At 46.0% G+C, this 21,554-nt stretch overlaps 1 protein-coding gene across 4 annotated transcripts in view; it reads right to left on the bottom strand.

The window, feature by feature from the left end:
* The window catches only part of CYFIP2 (cytoplasmic FMR1 interacting protein 2), a 129,749-nt gene that overhangs the window by 71,419 nt on the left and 36,776 nt on the right, over positions 1-21,554 (bottom strand). For 3 of the 4 annotated variants that reach the window (XM_034960877.3, XM_034960879.3, XM_034960878.3), the window contains exons 7-17: positions 21,256-21,352; positions 19,780-19,908; positions 16,283-16,387; positions 14,316-14,407; positions 12,369-12,486; positions 9,682-9,801; positions 9,051-9,176; positions 4,230-4,396; positions 3,356-3,503; positions 1,140-1,214; positions 80-233 (exon numbers count right to left, since the gene is read on the bottom strand). In XM_034960877.3, the coding sequence (XP_034816768.2) occupies positions 80-233; positions 1,140-1,214; positions 3,356-3,503; positions 4,230-4,396; positions 9,051-9,176; positions 9,682-9,801; positions 12,369-12,486; positions 14,316-14,407; positions 16,283-16,387; positions 19,780-19,908; positions 21,256-21,352 (1,331 nt within the window). The remainder of the gene's footprint in view (positions 1-79; positions 234-1,139; positions 1,215-3,355; positions 3,504-4,229; positions 4,397-9,050; positions 9,177-9,681; positions 9,802-12,368; positions 12,487-14,315; positions 14,408-16,282; positions 16,388-19,779; positions 19,909-21,255; positions 21,353-21,554) is intronic. The other variant, XM_003818984.6, reaches the window with a different exon arrangement.

The raw sequence follows: 21,554 nt of genomic DNA, 5'->3' as shown, positions 1-21,554 counted from the left end.
CCTGGCTTGGTGGTCTTAGCGGCTCTGAGAGCCCTCATCCCCTCCTCCCATGCCTTAGCAGGGATGGGATGCAGCTCACCACTGATGTTGAGCAGATGTGTGAAGAAGAAGGACTGTTTGTGAAAGTCCTCTATGGCGAGGACAATGGGTCCATCCAGGCTGCTCCTCAGGGTCTTCTTGGAGCCGCTTTTGTCTGCAATGAGTGATTCAAGCATGGTCCGCACCATGTACAGCTTGAAAAAGAAAGCAAGATGAGAAGGTCAGAAGCTGGCCCTCTACCCCAGGGAAAAAGGTTGCTTCATGTTGTATTTATGTATTTATTTTTTTTCTGCAGATGTCTGCTCTTAAAAAGCACTGTCCTAAGGAAGCACCAGTTTAAGGTTTGAGAAATAAATGTGGAACTGTGAAAACCTTCATGGCCAACCCGGGCCCTGTGGCATCCCTGGGCCGGTGGACCTGGCCACACCAGGTAGCTCCCTGCTCTGCTTGGCCAAGGGCGTGTATATCAGAGGAGAACCTCATTATGTGTCACCCTGGAGTCACTCCCTGCTTTCCCAGAGGGCCACAGATGCCATGGGTGGAGCACTGGACTGGGAGTCAAAAGACCGGGGTTCAAGGCCAGGCACTGCTGCTGATTTGCTGTGTGACCTTAGGCAACAAAGCCCCCACTCTGGGCCTCAGTTGTCTCATGTTAACATGAGGGGGTTGGACCAGATGCCTTCTCACACCAGTCCCTTTCAGCACTAACATTCTGAGGAACTGAGAAATGGGATAAGATCAGAACGAACCCCCTCCCACACCTGTTCCTGACCCTCAGTGTTTTGACCCTGTGGCTGAGCGATGGCGCCCCCTTGGTGGCATCAGCTGCACTGCACAGCCTGCTGAAGTTCAGGGTGGAAGGCGGGTTAACATTGGTACTTACACAGGAGGCTACTAGACAATTAACTCCCGCTTACAGGGTGCCTTAAGTGCAAAGGATGCAAGTGCGGTGGGGTGGTTCTCTTTGCTAATCTAGATCTCTCCACATCATTTGTCTGTGAATCTTAGGGCTGGAAGGGGCCTTGAGGAGCCAGGCTAGTCCATTCCTGCTGCCTCCTCGAGAAGGGTACCCAAACCAACCCAGCCAGGCGGTGTGATACCAGGGATCGGCAGCCTCTTCGGCCCTGTGTGCCACCAGTGGGGTGAAACAAAGCCCTCGGGGACCACTGGCAGGCCTAAGACATAGATAGGAGAGAAGGAAGAGGGAATGGGAGGGCAGGAGAGACAGGGAAGAGGGAGAGAGAGAAAGAGAGAGAGAGAGAGAAAAGCAAGAGGTATTGTATACGGTGGGAAAGCCGCCGCGACTGCCGGGGGCCACCTCTGAGACACTCCAACCTCCCAGCAACCGCGTTCGTCTTCACTGCCTCTGGAGCTTCCCTGGGATCTCCCCCATCACATGCCTGGCACTGATGCGGGTAGAGCAGCCACAGAAACGTGTGACCCACCATCCCTGCCACAGGGCTTCCTTTGTGGGAAAGCAGCCACGGTGGCCGTCAGTGCCTCAGACAGTCCCCCCATCTGCAGCCCTGTTGGGGGGCCCGTCTCACCATCCCTAGGAGCCGAGAAGCACTCTTCTCGTGACGGCCTCTCAAGTCCTCAAAGGAAGAATCCAAGTCTAATCTGTTGTGGGTGCTGTCCGATTGATATCCAACTCTAATTCTCTGAAAACTGGTTTCACCCATAAGAAGGTGAACTTTTTTCCCACGTACTTTTACTTAACAGAGCATTTAATTCACCAAAACAGTCTCTATCCCAACTATGCAAGATGCCCATGTCTACTGTGTCCTGAAGACCGTACCAGAGCCCTGGGTGGGTGTCAGGAGACCTGGGTTCTTGTCCCACCTCCACCTGGGACTCACCTTGTGACTTGGACAAGTCACTTCCCCTCTCTAGACCTCAGTTTCCCCATCTGCAAGATAGGGGGAGGGCCTAGGTTTCTCTAATAGCCCTCCCAGCTCTGGTTGTCTACGAGTCTATTCAACATGTCTGTGCCACCTAGCATGACCTGGTAGAGGTTGGGGGTGAGGCGGGATTTACTGCTGGTGACCCACCCCTCTCACATTATCTACACAAATACTCCTTCCTCTCCTCTCCTTTTCTCTCTGCCTGTTAAGTCCCCTCCTCCTCCTTTCCAGTGTCTTTTGTGCCTTGTCTGTCTCTTGCTCACTCATGTCTTAAAACTTACAGAAACACCTGAAAGCCCTGCTCAGTGTCCCCCGGACCTCAACCCTTGATACTACACAGAACTGTTTGCAGACGCTTCCTTGGGGCGTTCTACAACCAGCCGGTGAGATTGGTGCAAACTAGCAGAGGGCTGTGAAGCCAAGGGTAGTTAAGATGACCCTGCCGAGAACCCACCTCTCCCCTGCCCCAGCCCCCAGCACAGACACAGACGCACACACAGGGAGAAGGGTCAGGGGGTGGGCCTCAGATGGTCCATCTTGGGTGACTGAGAACAGAGAGAGGCTTAAAGGTCATGGGAAGTGAGGCCTGTGAGACCCTTAAACTTGCAATGAGAACCATCTGCTTTTTCCAGTACATCAAAAATATTACCAGAAACTACCTATCCTTAAGTAGGTAGCAGGGATTTAACGAAGATGCCCAGATTATTGACTTCTTTTTCTGTAACGTTATGACTGCTCTGGATAAGCCACAGGCGACCTCTTGTGCAGAAGCTCTGGCTGGCAACTCTGAGTGTTTCCAAATACTAGACTTCCTCTAAGGGGACAAGGGCTTTCAATACTTGCACTTTTGGAAGGATGTGGAACTAAGGAATATTTTGTTAGTAACACAATCTCATCCAAAGTTTTCATTTTACAGAGAAGATAATCAGAGCTCAGAGAGCTCAAGGTGCTTGCCCAAGATCACACAGCAAGTCAGAGGCAGAACTTTTAGGGGAAAGGGCCAGGGCTTATTAAAGAGGGACAGCATAGATGCATGTAGATAGATTCCACTTTAACCTCCTCCTTCACTTTGGCATCTATACTTCATAGGACTAGAAGATAGCCAGGCAAGGTGGATGTGGTGGTATTATCCCCATTAGCCAGTTTAAACAACTGAGGCACAGAGAGATCTGTAAAGTGCCCGAGGTCACACAGGTATCTAGGACTAGAATCCAGGTCTCCTGAATCTTAAGCCAGTGGTCCTCCTTCCTATATCAAAACAAGATGGCAGAATAAGACCAGAGCAGCCACTCAACCCTGCCCCTCCTGACTGATGGCTCCCAGTCCCACTGCCCATGGCCAGCCATGATGATCTACCATAGCCCGGCTGGCCTCTGAGTCAACGCAGCTGGCCTGTGCCTGGAGCCGCTTACCTGTGTGCTGGATGGCCCCACAGCACGCCGGGGCACCTTGATATCAAATCCACCTTTGGGGTCCTTCTCCCCTCTCAAGCATGGGTCATTAGGGGGCTCTCGCCCTCCCTCCCAGTCACAGATGGTCTTTCGAATTGCCTGTAGGACACTGGGGAAGGAAGAACTAAGACTTAGACCAGGTTTCACCATGGGAAAAAGTCACTACAAGCTTGTGTTTCTAGGGCCCATGGTGTCCCAGGAACACCCACATTTGAATTCTTGGGGTGCTTGTAAAGCATGCTCATTTCTGCCCCAATTCCAAAACTCTGGTTTAACAGATTTAAGGTACAGTCCAGGAATCTGTGTTTAAACAAGTGTCCTACATGGTTCTGATGTCCAAGGGATGTCTGAGAACTCAGCTCTGAGCCCATTGAGTGAGACAGAACTTGTGTGAGGCAAGAGGTCTGTATTTCCTTTCTGGTTATAGGGGAGTCTCACCGGTCTTATGAAATCTGTGTGTGCTTAGTTTTCATAATAGCTTAGATGTGCTGCATACTTACTCCATGCTGCATGTGCTTAGGTCTATATATGGACCATCTCATTTCATCATCCCAACAGGCAGCAGGTAGCATTATAATCCCCATTTTACAAATGAGGAAAACTGAGGTTTGGAGAAGGTCAGCAACTTGACCAAGTTCACACAGCTAGAGAGCAGTGGATATGGACTTCTAGAGATGAAGGCTTAATTCATCCCAAATGCCCAATCTCCTGAAGAGCCCTCTGGAGCTTGCTGGAAGGACCCATGTGTGTTCAGTGGCTGAGCCAGGACATCCTCTCTGATGGGTACCTGGCATGCTTATGTCTGATATGCTCCTGAAGGCATCTGAAAACCCACCTGATGAGGACATTCTTCTTCTTTCGTACTGCCTGCCGCAGGGGCTCACGCAGCGTCACCTGGGCGAAGTCCTGCAATGCCGCGTAGATGGTGTTCCTGATGGCCTGGTTGAAGACGCTCTCCATCCTGCCCATGAGCACCTGCAGGCCTTTGATCATGGCGATCACCTGGGCAGGAAGAGGCCAAGGGTCATGTTCACCATGTCCAGCACACCAGCTGTCTACTACCCATCACCGCCCTGCCAGGGGAGGCGGGGAGTGAGATGTCCAGAGGCATGAGGCCAGTGCTACTCAAAGTGCCAGTGCATGGCTAGGTAAGAGATGTGTGCCAGAATGTACGTATATCAGCACTTGGCTTCATTCATTGAGAAAGTCTTGCTACAAAACACAAATGTCAGCTCAACTAACAGCATTCTTCGCAATGCAACTGATTTTCATCCTCGCATGAGCTCCCAATTTTGTTGTTCACTGCTGACAAACAGCAGCTGGCCCATGGGCCACAATTTGAGCATTTTGAGAAGTGCCTTGGCTTTTGAAGGCCTCTCCATAGACCAGGCACCCACAGACAACATCAAATAGAACTTTTTTAACATAAAATTCTCTAAAGAATTTTTACAACCTTTGTTTTTGAAACCATTTGGTCAGTTGCTGCTTGAGTTTATAAAATCAAAACTTCTCCGGCAGAAGTCATGGGGGAGAATGCCTCTACTCCTCTATTTCCCTTCTCCTTACCCTAACTCACTTATCTGTTTGGAGAGATGGGGATTCAGGCACGTGTGATGAGAGGAGCCTGGCCTGACCTTGGCTCGCTCTTTTGGGACCTGCCTGCCTGCAAGTATGTGGCCTCCCTTCTAGGTTTCTGGTCGCTTCTTGCAGTAACCACCCCCTGCCCATCCCGAGGAAGGGAGGCGTGTATCTATGCAGCTGCTTTGCCTATTACCTAGTGGCAAGTTTAATGAGATGTAGGAGGCATAGGAACACTGGTGTGGCCTTGGGTGAAAACCACATTCTCTAGTCCAGCTTTACCAGCAGTAAGTCTGAGCCTTTGACTACATTGGCCTCTAATATTAATTTCTCAATTGATTCAGAATTCAGAGGGAAAGGCATGTGGCAGATCGTCCACCTCACAACTGCCACACAGATCACACCCATAATGGCATGTTCCACCTTCTACACCAGACTGGAAATACACAGGACAGGGCCCAGCTATGCTGTGCACGCCCAACTGCCAGTGTCTGGGTCCATGGTGGGCAGACACATTTTCTGTTGAAAAGGAACAAATAAATGAATGAATGAGCTCAGACCCTAAGGCTGTTTTTTTCTCTAAAACTTAAAGGAAGAAAAAGAACATTTTTAGATAGAATTGGTATGAAAACAACGCAGGAGGTGATGGTTTTCATTGGCACCAACAGTACAACAATTTTGTTGGTGATGAGCTTTAGTGCAGAGAAATAATGGGAGAGAAGCATTAGAGGACTGTTAGATCATAACAGAATCTGGGCCCCTGGCTACAGATATAACTAGGAGACATTAGGACAAAGGAAGGAGTAAATAATGAAGATGTCTCAGAATGGCTCCAAATACAGAGGAGTGGGCAGGCCTGTTGGATCTAAGGGTAAAATCTTTGCAACTCTAGACAAGGCAAAGATTTCTTAGCTGAAACCCCCAAATCACTAACCACCAAATAACTGACAAATTGGACTTCATCAAAATTAAAAACAGCTGCTCTTCAAAAGGCACCCTTAAAAAATGAAAAGGCAAAGTCACTGATGAGAAAAAATATTTGCAACATATATTTGACTAAAGACTTGTGATCTAAAATATGGAATGAATTCTCACAATTCCATAATAGGAAGACAGAAACCCAATTTTTAAAAAATGGGCAAAAGATCTCAATACTTCACAGAGGAAGATATATGAATGGGATACAAGACAGGACAGAGGTAAAGAGAATTCCCAAGATAGTAAATAATGAGGAGAATCTTGGATCAGTGGCGGGGCTGGTCTAGAGACAAACCCATGCAGATTGGAAAGAGAGCTTGTGGAGGAATGGCTCCAAGAAAAAAAGAATAATACCAAAACTCATCAAATGATGACTGTGATGGACTATTTTGTAAGGAGTTTTACATTTTGTTGGTAGGTTTGGGGTTGCCTTTTTGATAGACTCATAGAAAACAAAATAAAAAATAGAGTATTGCTAATTCTATGAAGAACAAAAAGTTGTGCAAGAAAATAAATGGATTCACATTAGATCGTGTGGCTCAGTGATGGACAACAGTTACTTAGTTATAATAATAATAAGGTAACCATTGATTTTTACCAAAAAGTGTAAAATTACCACGATGGGAAGATGGGGGAAGGAAACCAGGTGTGTTGCAGGGATGGGAGGTAGGAAGGAGAGAGCTATATCCTCATTTCCCAAAGTAGAAAATCAACAGAAAATGTCATAAACTGAAAAACCAAGAAATAGTCTCAGAAGCCTGTTAGAACTAGGGAGATAAATACCACAAGGAATCGCTTAACAAGTTGAATGGTGTTTCCTATTTGGGGATTCAGAATGGAATAACATGGTGCAGGCAGGTTACTACTTTTGCTTTGTTTTATTATTAAAGGCCACATTGAACTACTTTTCTTTTTAATTTTTTTAAACATGTTTTATTAATGAGATAAAAATGATAAAACCTCCCAATGTATAGCAAAGTAATGACTAGATGGAAATAGAGTGACATGTTCTTGGTGGTTGTGCTTGGATGATGATATAAGGTTGTGGGAAGGTGAAGGTAGAAGTGGGTTGTGGGAGCATCTTCTGAATCACTTACAGTGCATACGCATCCCTTTTATTAAGGAAATAAGTGCATAAATAGTTTTATAAAGTTGCATTTACCCTCTGACTGTCTCCCTTTAAATAGGCTTGAGGATGACTTTGTCCTCTGGTGATGACTGCAAAACTTTCTTCCAGGTTGCCCATTAGTAATGGAAGTGCCAAGGGGTCTGGAGCCACTCAGGACAATGTCAAGTGTGATTATGAAATTATGCCACCGAGCCTCAGTCCTTTAAAGTGAAGCTTGGAGAGATGACGACTCTAATCTCTTACATTTGTATGACCCTTTAAGTTTTCAGAGCTCATCTACATCCATTATCTTACTTGACAATTATTGTTTGATTCTCCACAATAACCCTGGGATGGGGCAGGGGAAGGTTGATTAGCTCCATTTTACAGAAAAGGAATCTGAGGCTCTGAGAGCTGAAGTGACCAGAGGGCCCGGGGCTGGGATCCAGGTCTCTGATTTCTAGATTCGTCTCTTGTAGGTGTCAAATGGTCCTCAAAGAAATAGCTGTCACTCACAACCTAGTGTAAAGGAGTTTTCCTCCCAAATAGAAACATCATTTTGTAATCAAACCAAACACAATACAAAAGGTTATAAATCAGACAGACCTGTTTCCAGAAATTACTACTGTTCATGGATTGGTATACATCATAAATATTTATGTCCTTCAGTTTTGCACAAATATATAAAAGTATATTATATTTTGGTATAAGTGGAATCATTTTATATGCTGTTCTGTTTTTGGTCTAAATGTCTATATTTGGATTTTTATTTTTATATGTTGATATATGTATTTAGATATATTACATATTTCTTTACATATTTAAAAATATCCACATTTATGTGTATATGCATATTTATTTCTAGAGATATTTTTGCATCTTCCCTGTATGCATGAAAACTACAGATATGCTGTTCTTTAATTGTTTCTTTTTTAACTTAACAATATGCTGAGCATAGCCTTCCATGTAGGTATATTTTTTTACTTTTTATTTATTTATTTTTTTTAAGACAGAGTCTCACTCTGTCGCCCAGGCTGGAGTGCAGTGGCACAATCTTGGCTCAATGCATTTCCCGGGTTCAAATGATTCTCTTGCCTCAGCCTCCTGAGTAGCTGGGATTACAGGTGTACACCACTAAGCCTGGCTAAATTGTTTTTGTATTTTTAGTAGAGACGGGGTTTCACCATGTTGGTCATGCTGGTCTTGAACTCCTGACCTCAATTGATCCACCCCCTTCAGCCTCCCAAAGTGCTAGGATTACAGGTGTGAGCCATGGTATACCTTTTTTAGAGACTGCATAGCATGCAATGATATAGCTGAATCTTAACTTATTAACCTGGTTCCATATTGAAGAAAATTTAAGTTGTTTCATATATTTTGGTATTATAAACAACACTGTGATAAATATCCACGTACAAATATCTCTGCACAGTTGGCTTATTTCCTTGGGATATATCCCCAGAAGAAGAACTTGGCCAAAGGGTATGCACATTAAAAACATGAGTACATATGATCAGATTGCTCTCATAGAAAGCCTACAAAATGTAGACTGACCACTAAAGACATGAGAATGTCTATTCCCTGCACTTTAACCTGCAACAGGCATCATCCAGCTGTCAAATCTCTGCTATCCTGATGGTAAACACTGTATCCCATCTTATTCCAATCTGTAGCTCTCTGACCACTGACCAGTTTGGGCATTTTTCATACCTCTTGTAGCCATTTGTTTTTCTTTTGTTTCTTCTGTTGGTTTCTTTGTGCCCGTTTTTTTCCAGTGGAATGGATGTTTTTCTTTGGATTTTTAAGAACAGAATGAGTTTCTAATCAATTCTGAGTAGCAGAATAACTTCTGACGGATTAATTTAGATGGCAGGACAGGGAAGAGCATGAAAATTAGGGCAACCAATGCTGTTTTCTTGCTCAGAACTACTCAGGAACCACCATGAGCTGCAGCCTTGGGGAGGGAGGGAGATGCAGGGAGTCTGCACCTACCTCAACGAAGGCAAATTTTTCCTCACTGGTGTAATTGTAGCGTGTGGCTCTCTCATATTCCTCCGCGGTGCCAGGACAGTCCTTGTTGCAGAACTTGTCTGTGGGATGAACCAGCTTCCAAGAGTACTGGGGAGAGTGGGAACAAACCAAACGTCCATCAACTGATGAATGGACAAACAGAATGTGGTGGATCCATGCAATGGAATATTATTCAGCTGGAAAAAAGGAATAAAGTACTGATTCATGCTACAACATGAAAAACCTTGAAAGTATGCAAAAGAAAAGAAGCCTGATACAAAAGACCACATATCATATGATTCTATTTATGTGAAACATCCAGAATAGGGAAACCTATAGAGGTAGAAAGCAGATTGCTCAGGGCTAGGGAGATGGGAGGGGAGATAACACAGGGTTTCTTTTTGAAGTGATGAAAATGTTCTAAATTTGACTGTGGCTATACAACTCTGCGGATATACTAAAAACCAATGAACTTACACTTTAAATGGGTAAATGGTATGGCACGTGAATTGTAACTCCGTAAATCTGTTAAAAAGAGAGTGCTAGGGGGAGATGGAGGCAGATTCCAAGGAAAGAGAGGTCAATGTGAGGCCCTCTACCCAGAGACACCTACCACCTCCATGACGTGGGCGCTCCACTTGGATAGAAGCTGCAGACCCCGCAGGGCTAAGTCGAAGAGCTCGCGATACTCCTCGTCTGACTTCTGGCTGTCCAGCCCTGAGCCCGTCACCACCTGGGAAGCATCAGGTGTCATACTCATGGTCTATGTGCCTGACACTTTTATATGTTATCTCATTGATTCCCCCAAGAACACTGCAGGGAAGTGCTATTATTACATCCCCTTGACAGATCAACTGAGGCTCAGACAAGTGCCTTGCTGAAGGCCACATGGTTTATAAATCACTGAAGGTTTATAAATCACTGAAGTGCACATGATATAGTAACTCAGGAACATATACCTACATAGAGATATTAAATTTATGTATGCACCAATATGTTTTTCTTTTTTTCTTCTTTTAGAGACAGGCTCTCACTGTGTTGTCCAGGCTGGTCTCCTGGGCTCAAGCAATCCTCCCGGCTCAACCTCCCAAAGTGCTGGGATTACAGACGTGAGCCACCACACCCAGCCTCAACAATATTTTTTATAAAGCAATCTTACTCTTAATATATGGGATTCCTTCTGATTTTCTAGTCTATATTTATATAAAAATGCTAATCACAAACACTAAGTTGATTTCACAACTCATTAGACATGACTCACTGATTGAAAGGCAGTGGATAAACATCTATATAATATTCCACAATGATACAGAATATGTGTGTATGCACAAACATAGTCTGTGTGTGTATATATGTACATACACATATATACATATACAGCCGGTCCTCATTATTGGCAGATTCTGTATTTGTGAATTCCCTTACTGGCTAAAATTTATTTGTAACCCCAAAATCAACACTTACGGTGATTTCTCAGTCATCTGCAGACATACACCCACTCCCAGCTGAAGTCGGACAAAGTGACTCTGCCTTCTTGTTTCAGCTCTCATACAGTAAACAAGTGTCTTTTTTGAAGTCTACTTAGTGCCATGTTTTCTATATTTTTGTGCTTTTTACTCTAATTGTTCAATTTAAAATGGCCCCCGAGCTTAGGGCTAATGCGCTATATAGCGTTCCTCTGTGCAAGAAAGCTGTAACATGCCTTATGGAAAAAAAATACGTGTTCTAGATAAGCTTTGTTCAGGTGTGAGTTATAGTTCTGTTGGTCATGCGTTAATGAATCAACAACAGAGATCACATCAAGTGTCTTTAAACAGAAGCACATATAAAACAAGGTTATATATGGATTAGTTGATGAAAATGTTGTGACCAGAGGCTCACAGGGCTGTAACTCTGATTTCTCCTTGGAGCAGTGATTCAGTATTTGCTACTTCAGTGTTCATGGCCACTTTACAGAACTACTGTGAATAATGAGAATCAACATGTATAGAGCGTATAATTTTAAAAAATATCTTTGGCCAGACTCATTCTTAGACCACACCAAAATGAGAGTAGGAGTTAAGAGTTCTGGCTGGGCGCAGTGGCTGATGCCTGTAATCCCAGCACTTGGGGAGGCTGAGGCAGGAGAATTGCTTGAGTCCAGGAGTACAAGACCAGCCTGGGCAACATAATGAGATCTATTTTTAAAAAAGAAATAAAATATTAAAAAAAATTTTTAAAAGAGCTCTAGCACTCAAAATAAGTTATTCCTGTAACTTCAGTTCAACGGATTGGTACATATATTTAGAAAGCTAAAGTTCTGGGCTTGATCTTGGTCCCTGTGGGCCACAAGTCTAATGACCACAAGTCATGGTCTAATGGCCACAAGTCCTTGCATTTGTCAGACAGTCCCCATTTCAGGTATGTTGCTCTGTGATCAAAGGCATCTCCTGAGTTGGGGTTTGGAAAGTACAGTCACCATGGCTGTTAGCCACATGGTGGAAGCAGTGAGCATACGTGGGTCAGTGCACAGTCACCCACGAGTGCTATGTAATAAAGGAATCTGAGTCAGGGGATCAGTGTTCATCAAACAGCATATTCATTTATTAGGAGGGTATGTATGGGATGAGTACCAGAAGGATATATATATATATATCCAAATATCAGTCTTAGTTGGTTCTGGGATGGTAGGATTTTATGTGATTTTCTCTCCTTTCCCTTATCTGGGTTTTTTCCTGAGGTTTGTGCGCTGATCATGTCTCCATTAAAAAAAAAAGTTTTTAAAAAAGGAAAAATTAAATGAAATGTAATTATTGGGATTAGTGGAGGTTTTTATGGCCTTCATCTGCCCTTAAGTATATTACTGATTTTTTTTACAATGATCATTTATTACTGTTTAGTTTTAAAACATTTAGGTGGCGTTATGAGTACAAGTGTTCTGTTTTCTTGCCAACCAGGTTGGAGATGGTTTGCATCACTTATCATGTACAGGCAGAACTAACCATCACCAGGCCCTTATTATCTGCCATATCTTTTAATCCTCTCAATGAACCTTTCAGGATAGATACTGTTACCACCCTCATTTCACAGATGAGGAAATTGAAGCAAAGAGATGTTGAATAACTTACAAAGGGCAGCAGCACCACCAGAATTCACCCCAGTCTGCCTGGCTCCAAAACCCCTGCTGTTGGCCACTTTACCCTCCTGCCTCCCTCCCTTCTACTCTCCAGTGTTCCGTGGGTCCATGTTCTTTCCTGGCTGCTCCTTACCCCTTCTGGCCCTGGGCCCACGGGCCTGTGCCCCAGCAGCCTGCATGCTCACCTCACTGTTGCTGTAGCGAGCGAGCTCGGAGATGAAGCGGATGTGGTCATCCCGGATCTGAACCATCTGCTCGCAGATATTGTACTGGGGGCTGATGCTGCTCTGGGTGCACGTCCACCTAGGTAGAAAATTATGGGGTCGGAGAGGGTCCCAGCCTCAGGCGCCTGGGTGGGACAGGCATTAGCTGCTCCTGGTGCTCAGCCCACGTGGCCAACTCCCCTGGGTGACACCAAATGGTATCCCAGCCGCCTCAGCAAGAAAGCCTGCTAAGTCCAACACTGTGGGAGCTTCAGGCCTAATGGAACAGTCCTTCCTCCTCCTCTTTGGTGCCGGCCTCATCTAGGATCCAACTGTAGGCCTTTCCAGATACCTGGTCCATAATACTTACCAGTAATATGAGAGGGGCGGGAACACAGCCTCTCTAGGACTACAAAGGGATGGAATCTGAGCACAGAAAAGGCAAGGTGGACAACCTCCAAAACCAGCCTACCCACTCTGACAGCACAGACACTCTGCGGTTGAAGCTGGCTTTGGGGGGCCTTTGGGCTGGGATTGTGGAAATATGAATGTGATTGTGCCTCTTTTCCAACAGTGCCCTGGCAACATGGAAGCACACTGTGGTGGGAGAAGCCAGGGCCACTCTGAGACATGGGGGTGGCCCCTCCCTCCACCCACCCCCTCTACCTCTCGCCCCCTTCTCTCCTTCTCTCTCCACCCTCTTTCCTCCTTTCCTCCGCCTTTTTTCCACGCCTTGTGAAAAGATGTCATTAGGAAAACCATCCTAAGTCAGAGAGGAAATGAATGAATGAACATCTTCACTCTCCATCCCCAAGAGAAAAATGACCACTCCCTTCACCCTCTTCTACCCTCAAGTGCTGGTGACCCAGCAGACAGATGAAGCATGAGTACCAGACAAGGCAGAAAAAAGATTCTGGGGAGAATTTACTATTTCAAAAGAAGCCCTGATATGGTTCTCACAAGAATGGTAGAACAGTGACAGCCTTCCTCAGGCCTCCCTTCAATATCACTCAAAGAGTTACCTGTGGAGAGGGGAGCACACGGCCCCTCACACCCAACCCCAGTCACTTCCCTAGCCTCCGCTCCCAGCCAGCTTCAGCTGGTCGAGAAGTCAGGCAGGGAAAAGTGAGGAATGAGTTCAGCATTCTCCATTCCCTGCTTTTCCTGCAAAACCCCGTCACGCGCTAGCAGCCAGAGGGTGATGAAGCGACTACATGAGCTTTCCTTTGGACACTTGTTCACAGAGGCTCCAGGCGGATGCAGTTCAAGGACACTCCATTCATATCTTTTTAAGATGCCAATACACTTGCCCTTGACTAAAGGATGGCTGGTTCCCCTCTGTGTGGAGAGGCCATAACTTCGGGCGAGAAGCACACAGAAGGAACCTCCCTAACAGCCTCAGAGACCAAAAGAGCAGCAGAGGTTGGAGCCCCCCAACTTCAGTGAAGCACTAACACCCCAGGCCTTTGCATAGATGACCTAGAATTGTGGTTTATAAAGCGGCCGAAGGTGAGGCTGCCCACCCAATTCACGTCGACTGCACGATGGACTTAGCGCACGGTCACCTAACCTGAGAGGATCAGCGTGAGGAGGAACAACGCCACCTCTCCTCACTGGACCACTGAGGGCTGGCCACTCTTCAGAGAAGGAGGTGGACTCCTGCTGTCCTGCTGAGAGGACATGCGAGTCACTGCTGGGCTGGACAAGGGGCGTGGCTGTGCTCTGAGCCCTTTTGAAGCTGGCAGCAGAGGGCGGATACAAAAGGGCTCAGAGCACCCTCGCGGCTCCCCTCCGGCCGGCACCTGTGTTCTGATGGAATCCACCTGCCCAGGGATCTGGGGAGGGAGGAGGGGCTGAAGTGGCCCCTCGGCTCTCTGCCCGGGCTGGGCATCCTTGCGGGAGCCGAGAGACATTACGGCAGGCACTCACTTGGACTTGTTCTCTTCATAGTGAGCACTGGTCTTAATGTATCTGGCCAGCTCTATCTGCATGTCGCCGAAAAGGGGCACCACCTGCAGCTGCTGCAAAGGAAGCAAACACAGCTCGTGAGATGCTGAGGAGGGGTTGGGGTGGCTGCCTTCGCTGCCACCCCACTGTGGGAGGCAGGCCTCTGTGTCTGCCTGGGGGCCAACCCCTAGTTTCTGCTTCCGATGATGCTACCATGTGACTCTGAAGCCAAACAGAGCCCTAGCCAGCGTATAGGTCCTCCCCTGCCTCCAACCAACTCTATGTTCTAGGCAACGGAGCCCAGAGAGGCAAAGTGACTTGTCCAAGGTCACTTAGCCAACAGCATGTGTGAAGGCCAAGGACTGGATGGATGGCTGCCCAGCGCAGGGTCCTTTCCGCTCGAATCTTCCCTGGCTTAAAGCATCCTTGCTGTTATGATTTCTAGGCTAGAAGCAGGTGTCTGAGTGCTGTTGGTCTTCCTGAGAAAGTCTGTACTTTCAAAGCAATTAAAACCGTAATAATACCTAACACCAGAGGGCAAACAACTCCCGACCAAAAACCAGGGCAAATGGCGGGGAGGCTGGTATTTATTATGTGCTTCTCATGCACTAGGTACTATGCCAAGCACTTTAAAAACAGTATCTCAAGCCACACAATAGCCCTGTGAAGTCTGCACTATTATCATTCCCATTTCAGAGAAGAAGAACTGAAGCTTAAACAGCTTAAGTGATTTTTCATAAAGTCAGACCAGGTAGAAGTCAAGAAGCCAGGATTATACAACCCAGGGCTCTGAGTCATCTATGTAACCCCACTGAATCCTCCAGGGAACCCTACAGAGCCGATACCCTTGGTATTCATATTTTTCAGACTTGGAACTCAGTTTCAGTGACTTAGTGACTTTCCCAAAGTCATCCAGCTATTAAGTGGCAGAGCCAGACTTACACCCAGGCCTGCCAAGGGAGAGGTTGTATTTCTCTTCTACCCTCATCTCATTCATGCTGACTTAGGGAAGATTTTGCAAGGGTCTCCCAAAATGAGCCCTATTCTCATCTGGGGCAACTCTAGAGAAAAGTAAAAGTTCCACCCTTGAAAACAAGCAAAGCCAAGGCACAGGATTCCTCTTAGTGACTTATGTTCCTTTTCCTTAACCTTGAAGAGTCAGTGGGACTCAGGCTCGATCTAATGCCCTCTATGTCACACCACTGAGTTCTGCTGTGAATATTAATCTGGGCTTTCCCATGACTGACCTCTCAGGCTTGCTCCATGTCGGCAGTGCCCAATGCTAGAATAAACTGAGAACATGGGAAGTTAATTCCAAAGTGTAAGATTCCTTTGCAAAATTCTAAGAGGCTTAGTTTAACTGCAAATTTTTAAAGATCTGTGGCCAAAAGATCAACTCTCAGAGGCACTGAAACACAGTGAGTATATGATGAACGTTGCTGAGGCATTCTATCCAGAGGTAAGGGCAAGCTGAGGTGGCCCCTGGTGTACCAGGTGAGAGGCTGTGATTTTGCAAATGTGAACCAATTTAAAATCCAGTCTTTAATCATTCTACTTCTGCGAGCTCTGATTTATACTGGAAATTAGAGCAGGTGCTGTCTTCTGGGATGTACCTCTTTAAGTGACAAGGGACTTCAGAAAAAAAAAAAAAGCAGCATTCAAAAAAGAATCACAGGGCCTCCTCCTAGCCAAATCCCAGCTGAATCCTGCAACTTGGAACGATGTGTGACTTTCATGCAGCAGCCTTCTAGGGCATAAATGCCTCCATCAATGGCAGCTGGAGGCCCTGCCATTCTATTCTCCTCCTCTTCCTACTCTTGGGATCTTTGGAGCTACAGCTCAATTAAAAAAACCTGACAGTTTTCTGGCTCATTTCATCCCTTTCCCCCAGAGACATCTTGGCGCTGGTAACCTCAGCCCTCTGCCCAGCCCCAGCCCCAGTTGCTGACCTTAAAGAATTTATCAATTTTGCTAAGATTAATTCTCTTCTTGGCATCCAGTTTGTAAATGTTACTGACATTTCCATCCATTAGGTAGAGGCCAAAGCCCATCACCTAGAATAAGAAGAGGGCAGAGCACAGAAACTAATCACATCTGCTGGAAAAGTTTAAAAACAAAAAGGTAGGTCTGTATATGTGTCACACACACACACATACATACACACACACACACACACACACACACCCTGTAGAGACACACATTATATTATAAAAATCTATGCATCTTCAAATAAAGGCAGGAAATGTAAGTCTAATTTCAACCAGAAATTTAGTGTATTACTACAGCAGCTACTTCTTCAGCCCTTACTATGGGCCAGAGTCTGTGCTCAGAGCTTTAATAAGCATGATTTTCTCTTGAGTCAAGTTCTCTGCAATAACCTTATTCTATAGATGAGGAATCAGAGACACAGGGAGGTTAGACAGCTCGCCAAGGCCACACAGCGAAGCAGCAGAGACAGGAGCTGAACAGGATCTGTTGACAATATTTCCGCATTTAGATCTTTCTGAGAGAAAGGGCTGCTCCTAGCTCCTTGCTGTATCCCAGGGTGTGGCACAATACAGGCATCTGATGAATACTTGAACAGTTAGTGAATGTGAAAGTATCCACCTCTTTCTCCACAGAAAGGACAATGTAAAGGTTTCCAAGGAGCCGCTGGTGACTTTAATTTTTAAAAAAAAAATCTCTTCCTGAATTTGCCCTCTGAGTGGGTTGACATTCTTGATTCCAACCCTTCTAATAGTCTCCTGAATGCTGGCTTGTTTTGCTCCTTTTAACATGTATGCAGAAGGGGGCCTGAGCAGCTGTGTGACCATGAGAAAGTCACTTCTCTCCATTCCTCTATTTCTCATCTGACACGAACAGGGTGGAGCAGGGTACTGCTAAGGTTGCTTCCTCTGTGGGTGCATTTCCGGTTTTTTTTTCTTTTTAAGATGGTCTCACTCTGTTCCCTACCCCACCCCACGTGGGCTGGAGTGCAGTGGTGTGATCACAGCTCACTGCAGCCTCAACCTCCTGGGCTCAAGCGATTCTCTCACCTCAGCCTCCCAAGAAGTTGTGACTACAGGTGCACGCCACCACCCCCGGCTAATTTTTGTATTTGTCTGTCAAGATGGTGTTCCACTGTGTTGCCCAGGCTGGTCTCAAACTCTTGGGCTCAAGTGATCCCCCTGCCTTCGCCTCCCAAAGCGCTAGGATTACAGGTGTGAGCCACTCTGTGGGTATATTTTGTTCTGCAGAATGAACTTCATCGTTTTCTGCATAAGAGCAGACAGTGCTCCACGGTGGCATCTGAGTTCACTAACACAAACTAACCATGTGGCAAAACCATGTGAAGGCCAGATTGAAGAGGGTGGGGAACAGAGAGGGAAGAAGGCAGGGAAGTCCGGGTGTGGGGGGCTGGAGAATTTGAAGGCCGCATTAAGACTACTTGGTGGGCTGGTAGGTAGTGACTTAGCTTGTGGAAAGTTACACCAATCACCCAGGCAAAGCACCAGGGGTGAGAGGGATGTGTGAACTGTGAGTGGCTTCTCTGGATTTCTGATGTCGGGATGAAGCCAGAGTGAACAAGTCTCAAAGGCACCCAGCCCTGCAAACTTAACTGAGGTGCTAAGACATGTAAAACAGGAGCACCAACACAGGGCTGGGATTCTCAGAATAGCAGGAGAGACACTGAAGGAGAAGAAAGGAAAAACCACCAGAACGTTGAGAGGTGAGGATCTGGGACAGAATCAAAAGGGGCTCTGCAGCATGCATAAAGAATGGGAGAAGGCTGTTCATGTCAGTGCTACAGCTGTGGGGCATAAGTTAGAGACAACCTAAGCTAACAATGGAATAATGGCTAAGGAAGGCTCATGGAAATCACATTATTTCACAGCAGCATAACATAGCCAAATAAATTTCGTCACATGAGATAAAATGGATACATGGTCATGCAGATTGCAAATTTTGAAAATATATAAGCATAGAAAAAAACTTAGAAGGACGTACATAAAAATGCTGAAAGTAGGCCAGGCGCAGTGCCTCATGCATGTAATCCCAGCACTTTTGGAGGCCGAGGCGGGCAGATTGCTTGAGCCCAGGAGTTCAAGACCAGCCTGGTCAACACAGGAAGACCCTGACTCTACAAAAAATTAAAAAAAAAAATAGCTGAGTGTGGTGGCATGTGCCTGTAGTCCCAGCTACTCGGGAAGCTGAGGTGGGAGGATCGCTCGAGCCTGGGAGTTAGAGGCTGCAGTTAGAACCATGATTGTGCCACTGCACTCCAGCCTGGGAGACAGAATGAGACTCCACCTTGGAAAAGAAAATGCTAAAAGTGTTAACTCTTGGTGAAGAGATTGTGAGAGATTTAAATTTTGTATGCTTTGCTGTATATTCCAGATTTTCTAAAACAATACATATGACAATTCTGGAATGAAACGTGTGAACTGATGAAACAATTGTGATCACTTTGGCAAAATGTAGCAAAAGCTTGAAGATTTATTTTGTTTTCTAGTATGGAGGTTCTTTAAAGAACTAAAAGTAGAATTACCATTTGATCCAGCAATCCTACTACTGGGTGTCTACCCAGAGGAAGAGAAGTTATTGTATGAAAAAGACACTTGCACACGTTTATAACAGCACAATTCACAATTGCAAAAATATGGAATCAACCTAAATGCCCGTCAACCAACAAGCAGATAAAGAAAATGTGTTATATATATACATCATGAAATACTAAGCCATAAAAAGGAACAAAATAATGGCATTCACAGCAACCTGGATGGAGTTGGAGGCCATTATTCTAAGTAACAGCAGGAATGAAAAACAAAATATTGTATGTTCTCATTTATAAGTGGGAGCTAAGCTACGAGGGTGCCCAGGCATAAGAATGATATAATAGACTTTGGAGAATTGGGGAAAAGGCAGGGAGGTGGGTGAGAGACTACACTTTGAGTACAGCATACACTGCTTGGGTAACGGGTGCACCAAAATCTCAGAAATTACCAGCAAAGAACTTTTCCATGCAACAAAAAGCCACCTGCTTCCCCAAAAACTATTGAAATAAAAAAAAAGATTTATTCTGTTTTACCCTTTGAGCCAGCAATTTCTCTTCTAGGAAGTTTGCCTTGACAAAAAGATGTGCACAAAAACTGCTACAAGGGTGTTCAATGAAGTTTAGCAAACAAATATCCAACCACAGGGGATATGTTACATGACAATGTTCCAATACAATGGAATACTTGGCAGTCATTACACATAACATTGTAGAAATAGCCTTAATGACATCTGGAAAGGTGACTACGGTATATTATATTACAGGAAAGGAACAGGTTATAAACCATTATGTGCCGTAAGATCTGTATCAATGTTTAAGAAAGAAGAAACATTGTTTTTTAAAATGGATTTTTAATAAGAAGGTGAGAGGGTAAGCCCAGGCTCCATGGGTGCGGCCTCAGGGGAGTTTTACCTTGAGGAGCATATGTTTCTCACTGGGGGTCAGGTACATCTTGTTCTCGTAGTAATCCACGCAGATGTTGACAATGTCAGCCAGCAGCTCCTCATAGCCTGGGATCACTTCAAGTTGCTGGTGGAGACACTGAACAGCAGCGCCACCCTCAGGTTAGGCAGCGCATGTATCCTGAGCCCTCACCTGCACCCCTGCAGAAGCCCTACAGCTGGCCGGTGTGGTCCCCGCTGATGGCCAGGAATCACAGCTCCAGGGAGGGGAGGCTGCATGCCAGCTGGCACCTGATGCCTGAATCCTCTCCTTGATGTCCCCACACTACTCCTGCACACCTCCCATGGCAAGGAACTCACCCCCTAATTTATTCCCAGGCAGTTCTGATGGTTAGAAAGTGCTATCCTGGCCTGAGCTAAAAAGCAGCTCAGTTTTACAGCAATAGGCTTCTTGTCATTTCAGCTCAGCTTGGAGGATGTGGGCTTATCTAGGATGTCTTCTCAGACAACGGCAGCAAAACCCCACCCAGGGGAGGAGAGCTGGCGGTGGGGAGGGAGGCAGGTGTCTCCCTCCTGGCAGGACACAGCAGTAGAAAAACATCTATTAGAGAAGGGTCTGAGGTCCCCACCCTAGGCCCTTTCTCTCCAAAGGGAGCAACCAGGCCCCTGCAGGGTATGCAGAGGAGGGCACTGCTGGTACTTCCCACAGGCAAGAGAAAGAAAACCTGAGGCCTCAGTTACTGAACAGCTTTCTGCAGTTAACAAAGAGTGGCAAGGGCCCTGTCAACCCAAGGGCCTCCGTGATATGGATTTGAATGTGAACACCCTTGGAAGATGGAGGATCCCCTCAGTTTTGGCCTGAGTCCTGCAGATATTCTTGCTAGAGACTGTTTAGGCCGAAGTGACAGTTATGCTTGTCTTGCTTATGTTGGGCAAAATGGGAAAATGGCAGCTGAGGGGTGTACCCTGGCAAAGCAGTGGCAGCAATAACAGCTATGTCTTCCTAGGCCCTGAACATCTGTCAGGATCTGCATGCTAAGGACTTTTCATATACTGGTATCATTTATTTCTCACAACAGTCCTATGAGATGGGTTCTCATAATATTCTCAAAATAACAGACCCATTTTACGGATGAGGAAACTGAGGCTTAGATTGGCCCCAAGTCTTACAGAGTGGGTCAGTGGTGGTCTAGGATTAGAAAAAAAGGCTGCCTAACTCCAGACCCCACGTTCTCAACCCTGATGCAGGGTCAGAGCACTGACTGAGAGGGCTTCACGAGCATGACAACTGGAGAGGGTGAATCGGCCACCTGGGGTTGGGAGGACAGACTTAAGTCCTCAGCTACATTTCACTCTCAAGTAGGGCAATGGAGATGGAAGCTGCAGACTGAGCTTGTCTGCTTGGGCTCGTGGTCCACCCAACCTCTACACGCCTGCCTATAACCCCGAGACATCAGGCCAGGCCTAACAAGGAGTCTGCCCTCACCTGGGTGATCCTGTTGTGGTTGGCCAGGAACATGGAAAGGTTCTGCGACTCCTGGATAGACTGGGGATCTGCCATCTTCCGCAGGAACTGTGCTGCCCTGAAACGCAGAGAGTGGGTGCTGCAGAGAGGACTGTCCAAGTGCAACGGCCTAAACCATGCCTCACGGGCTCCCGCGCCCACCAAACACAGAGTGACACCATCCTGGAAGTTAATGAGCTCTGAATATCCCAGGCAACGCTAATGTCAAAACAGAGTGTGTTCTGAAGTCATTTGCTTTGGGGCTGTCTACACCCTTGTAA

Source organism: Pan paniscus, chromosome 4 (assembly GCF_029289425.2).
Source record: "Pan paniscus chromosome 4, NHGRI_mPanPan1-v2.0_pri, whole genome shotgun sequence".
NCBI classification, from domain to species: domain Eukaryota; kingdom Metazoa; phylum Chordata; class Mammalia; order Primates; family Hominidae; genus Pan; species Pan paniscus.
The sequence above is the reverse complement of the archived record's forward strand: the minus strand, read 5'-3'. Positions and strand labels throughout refer to the sequence as shown.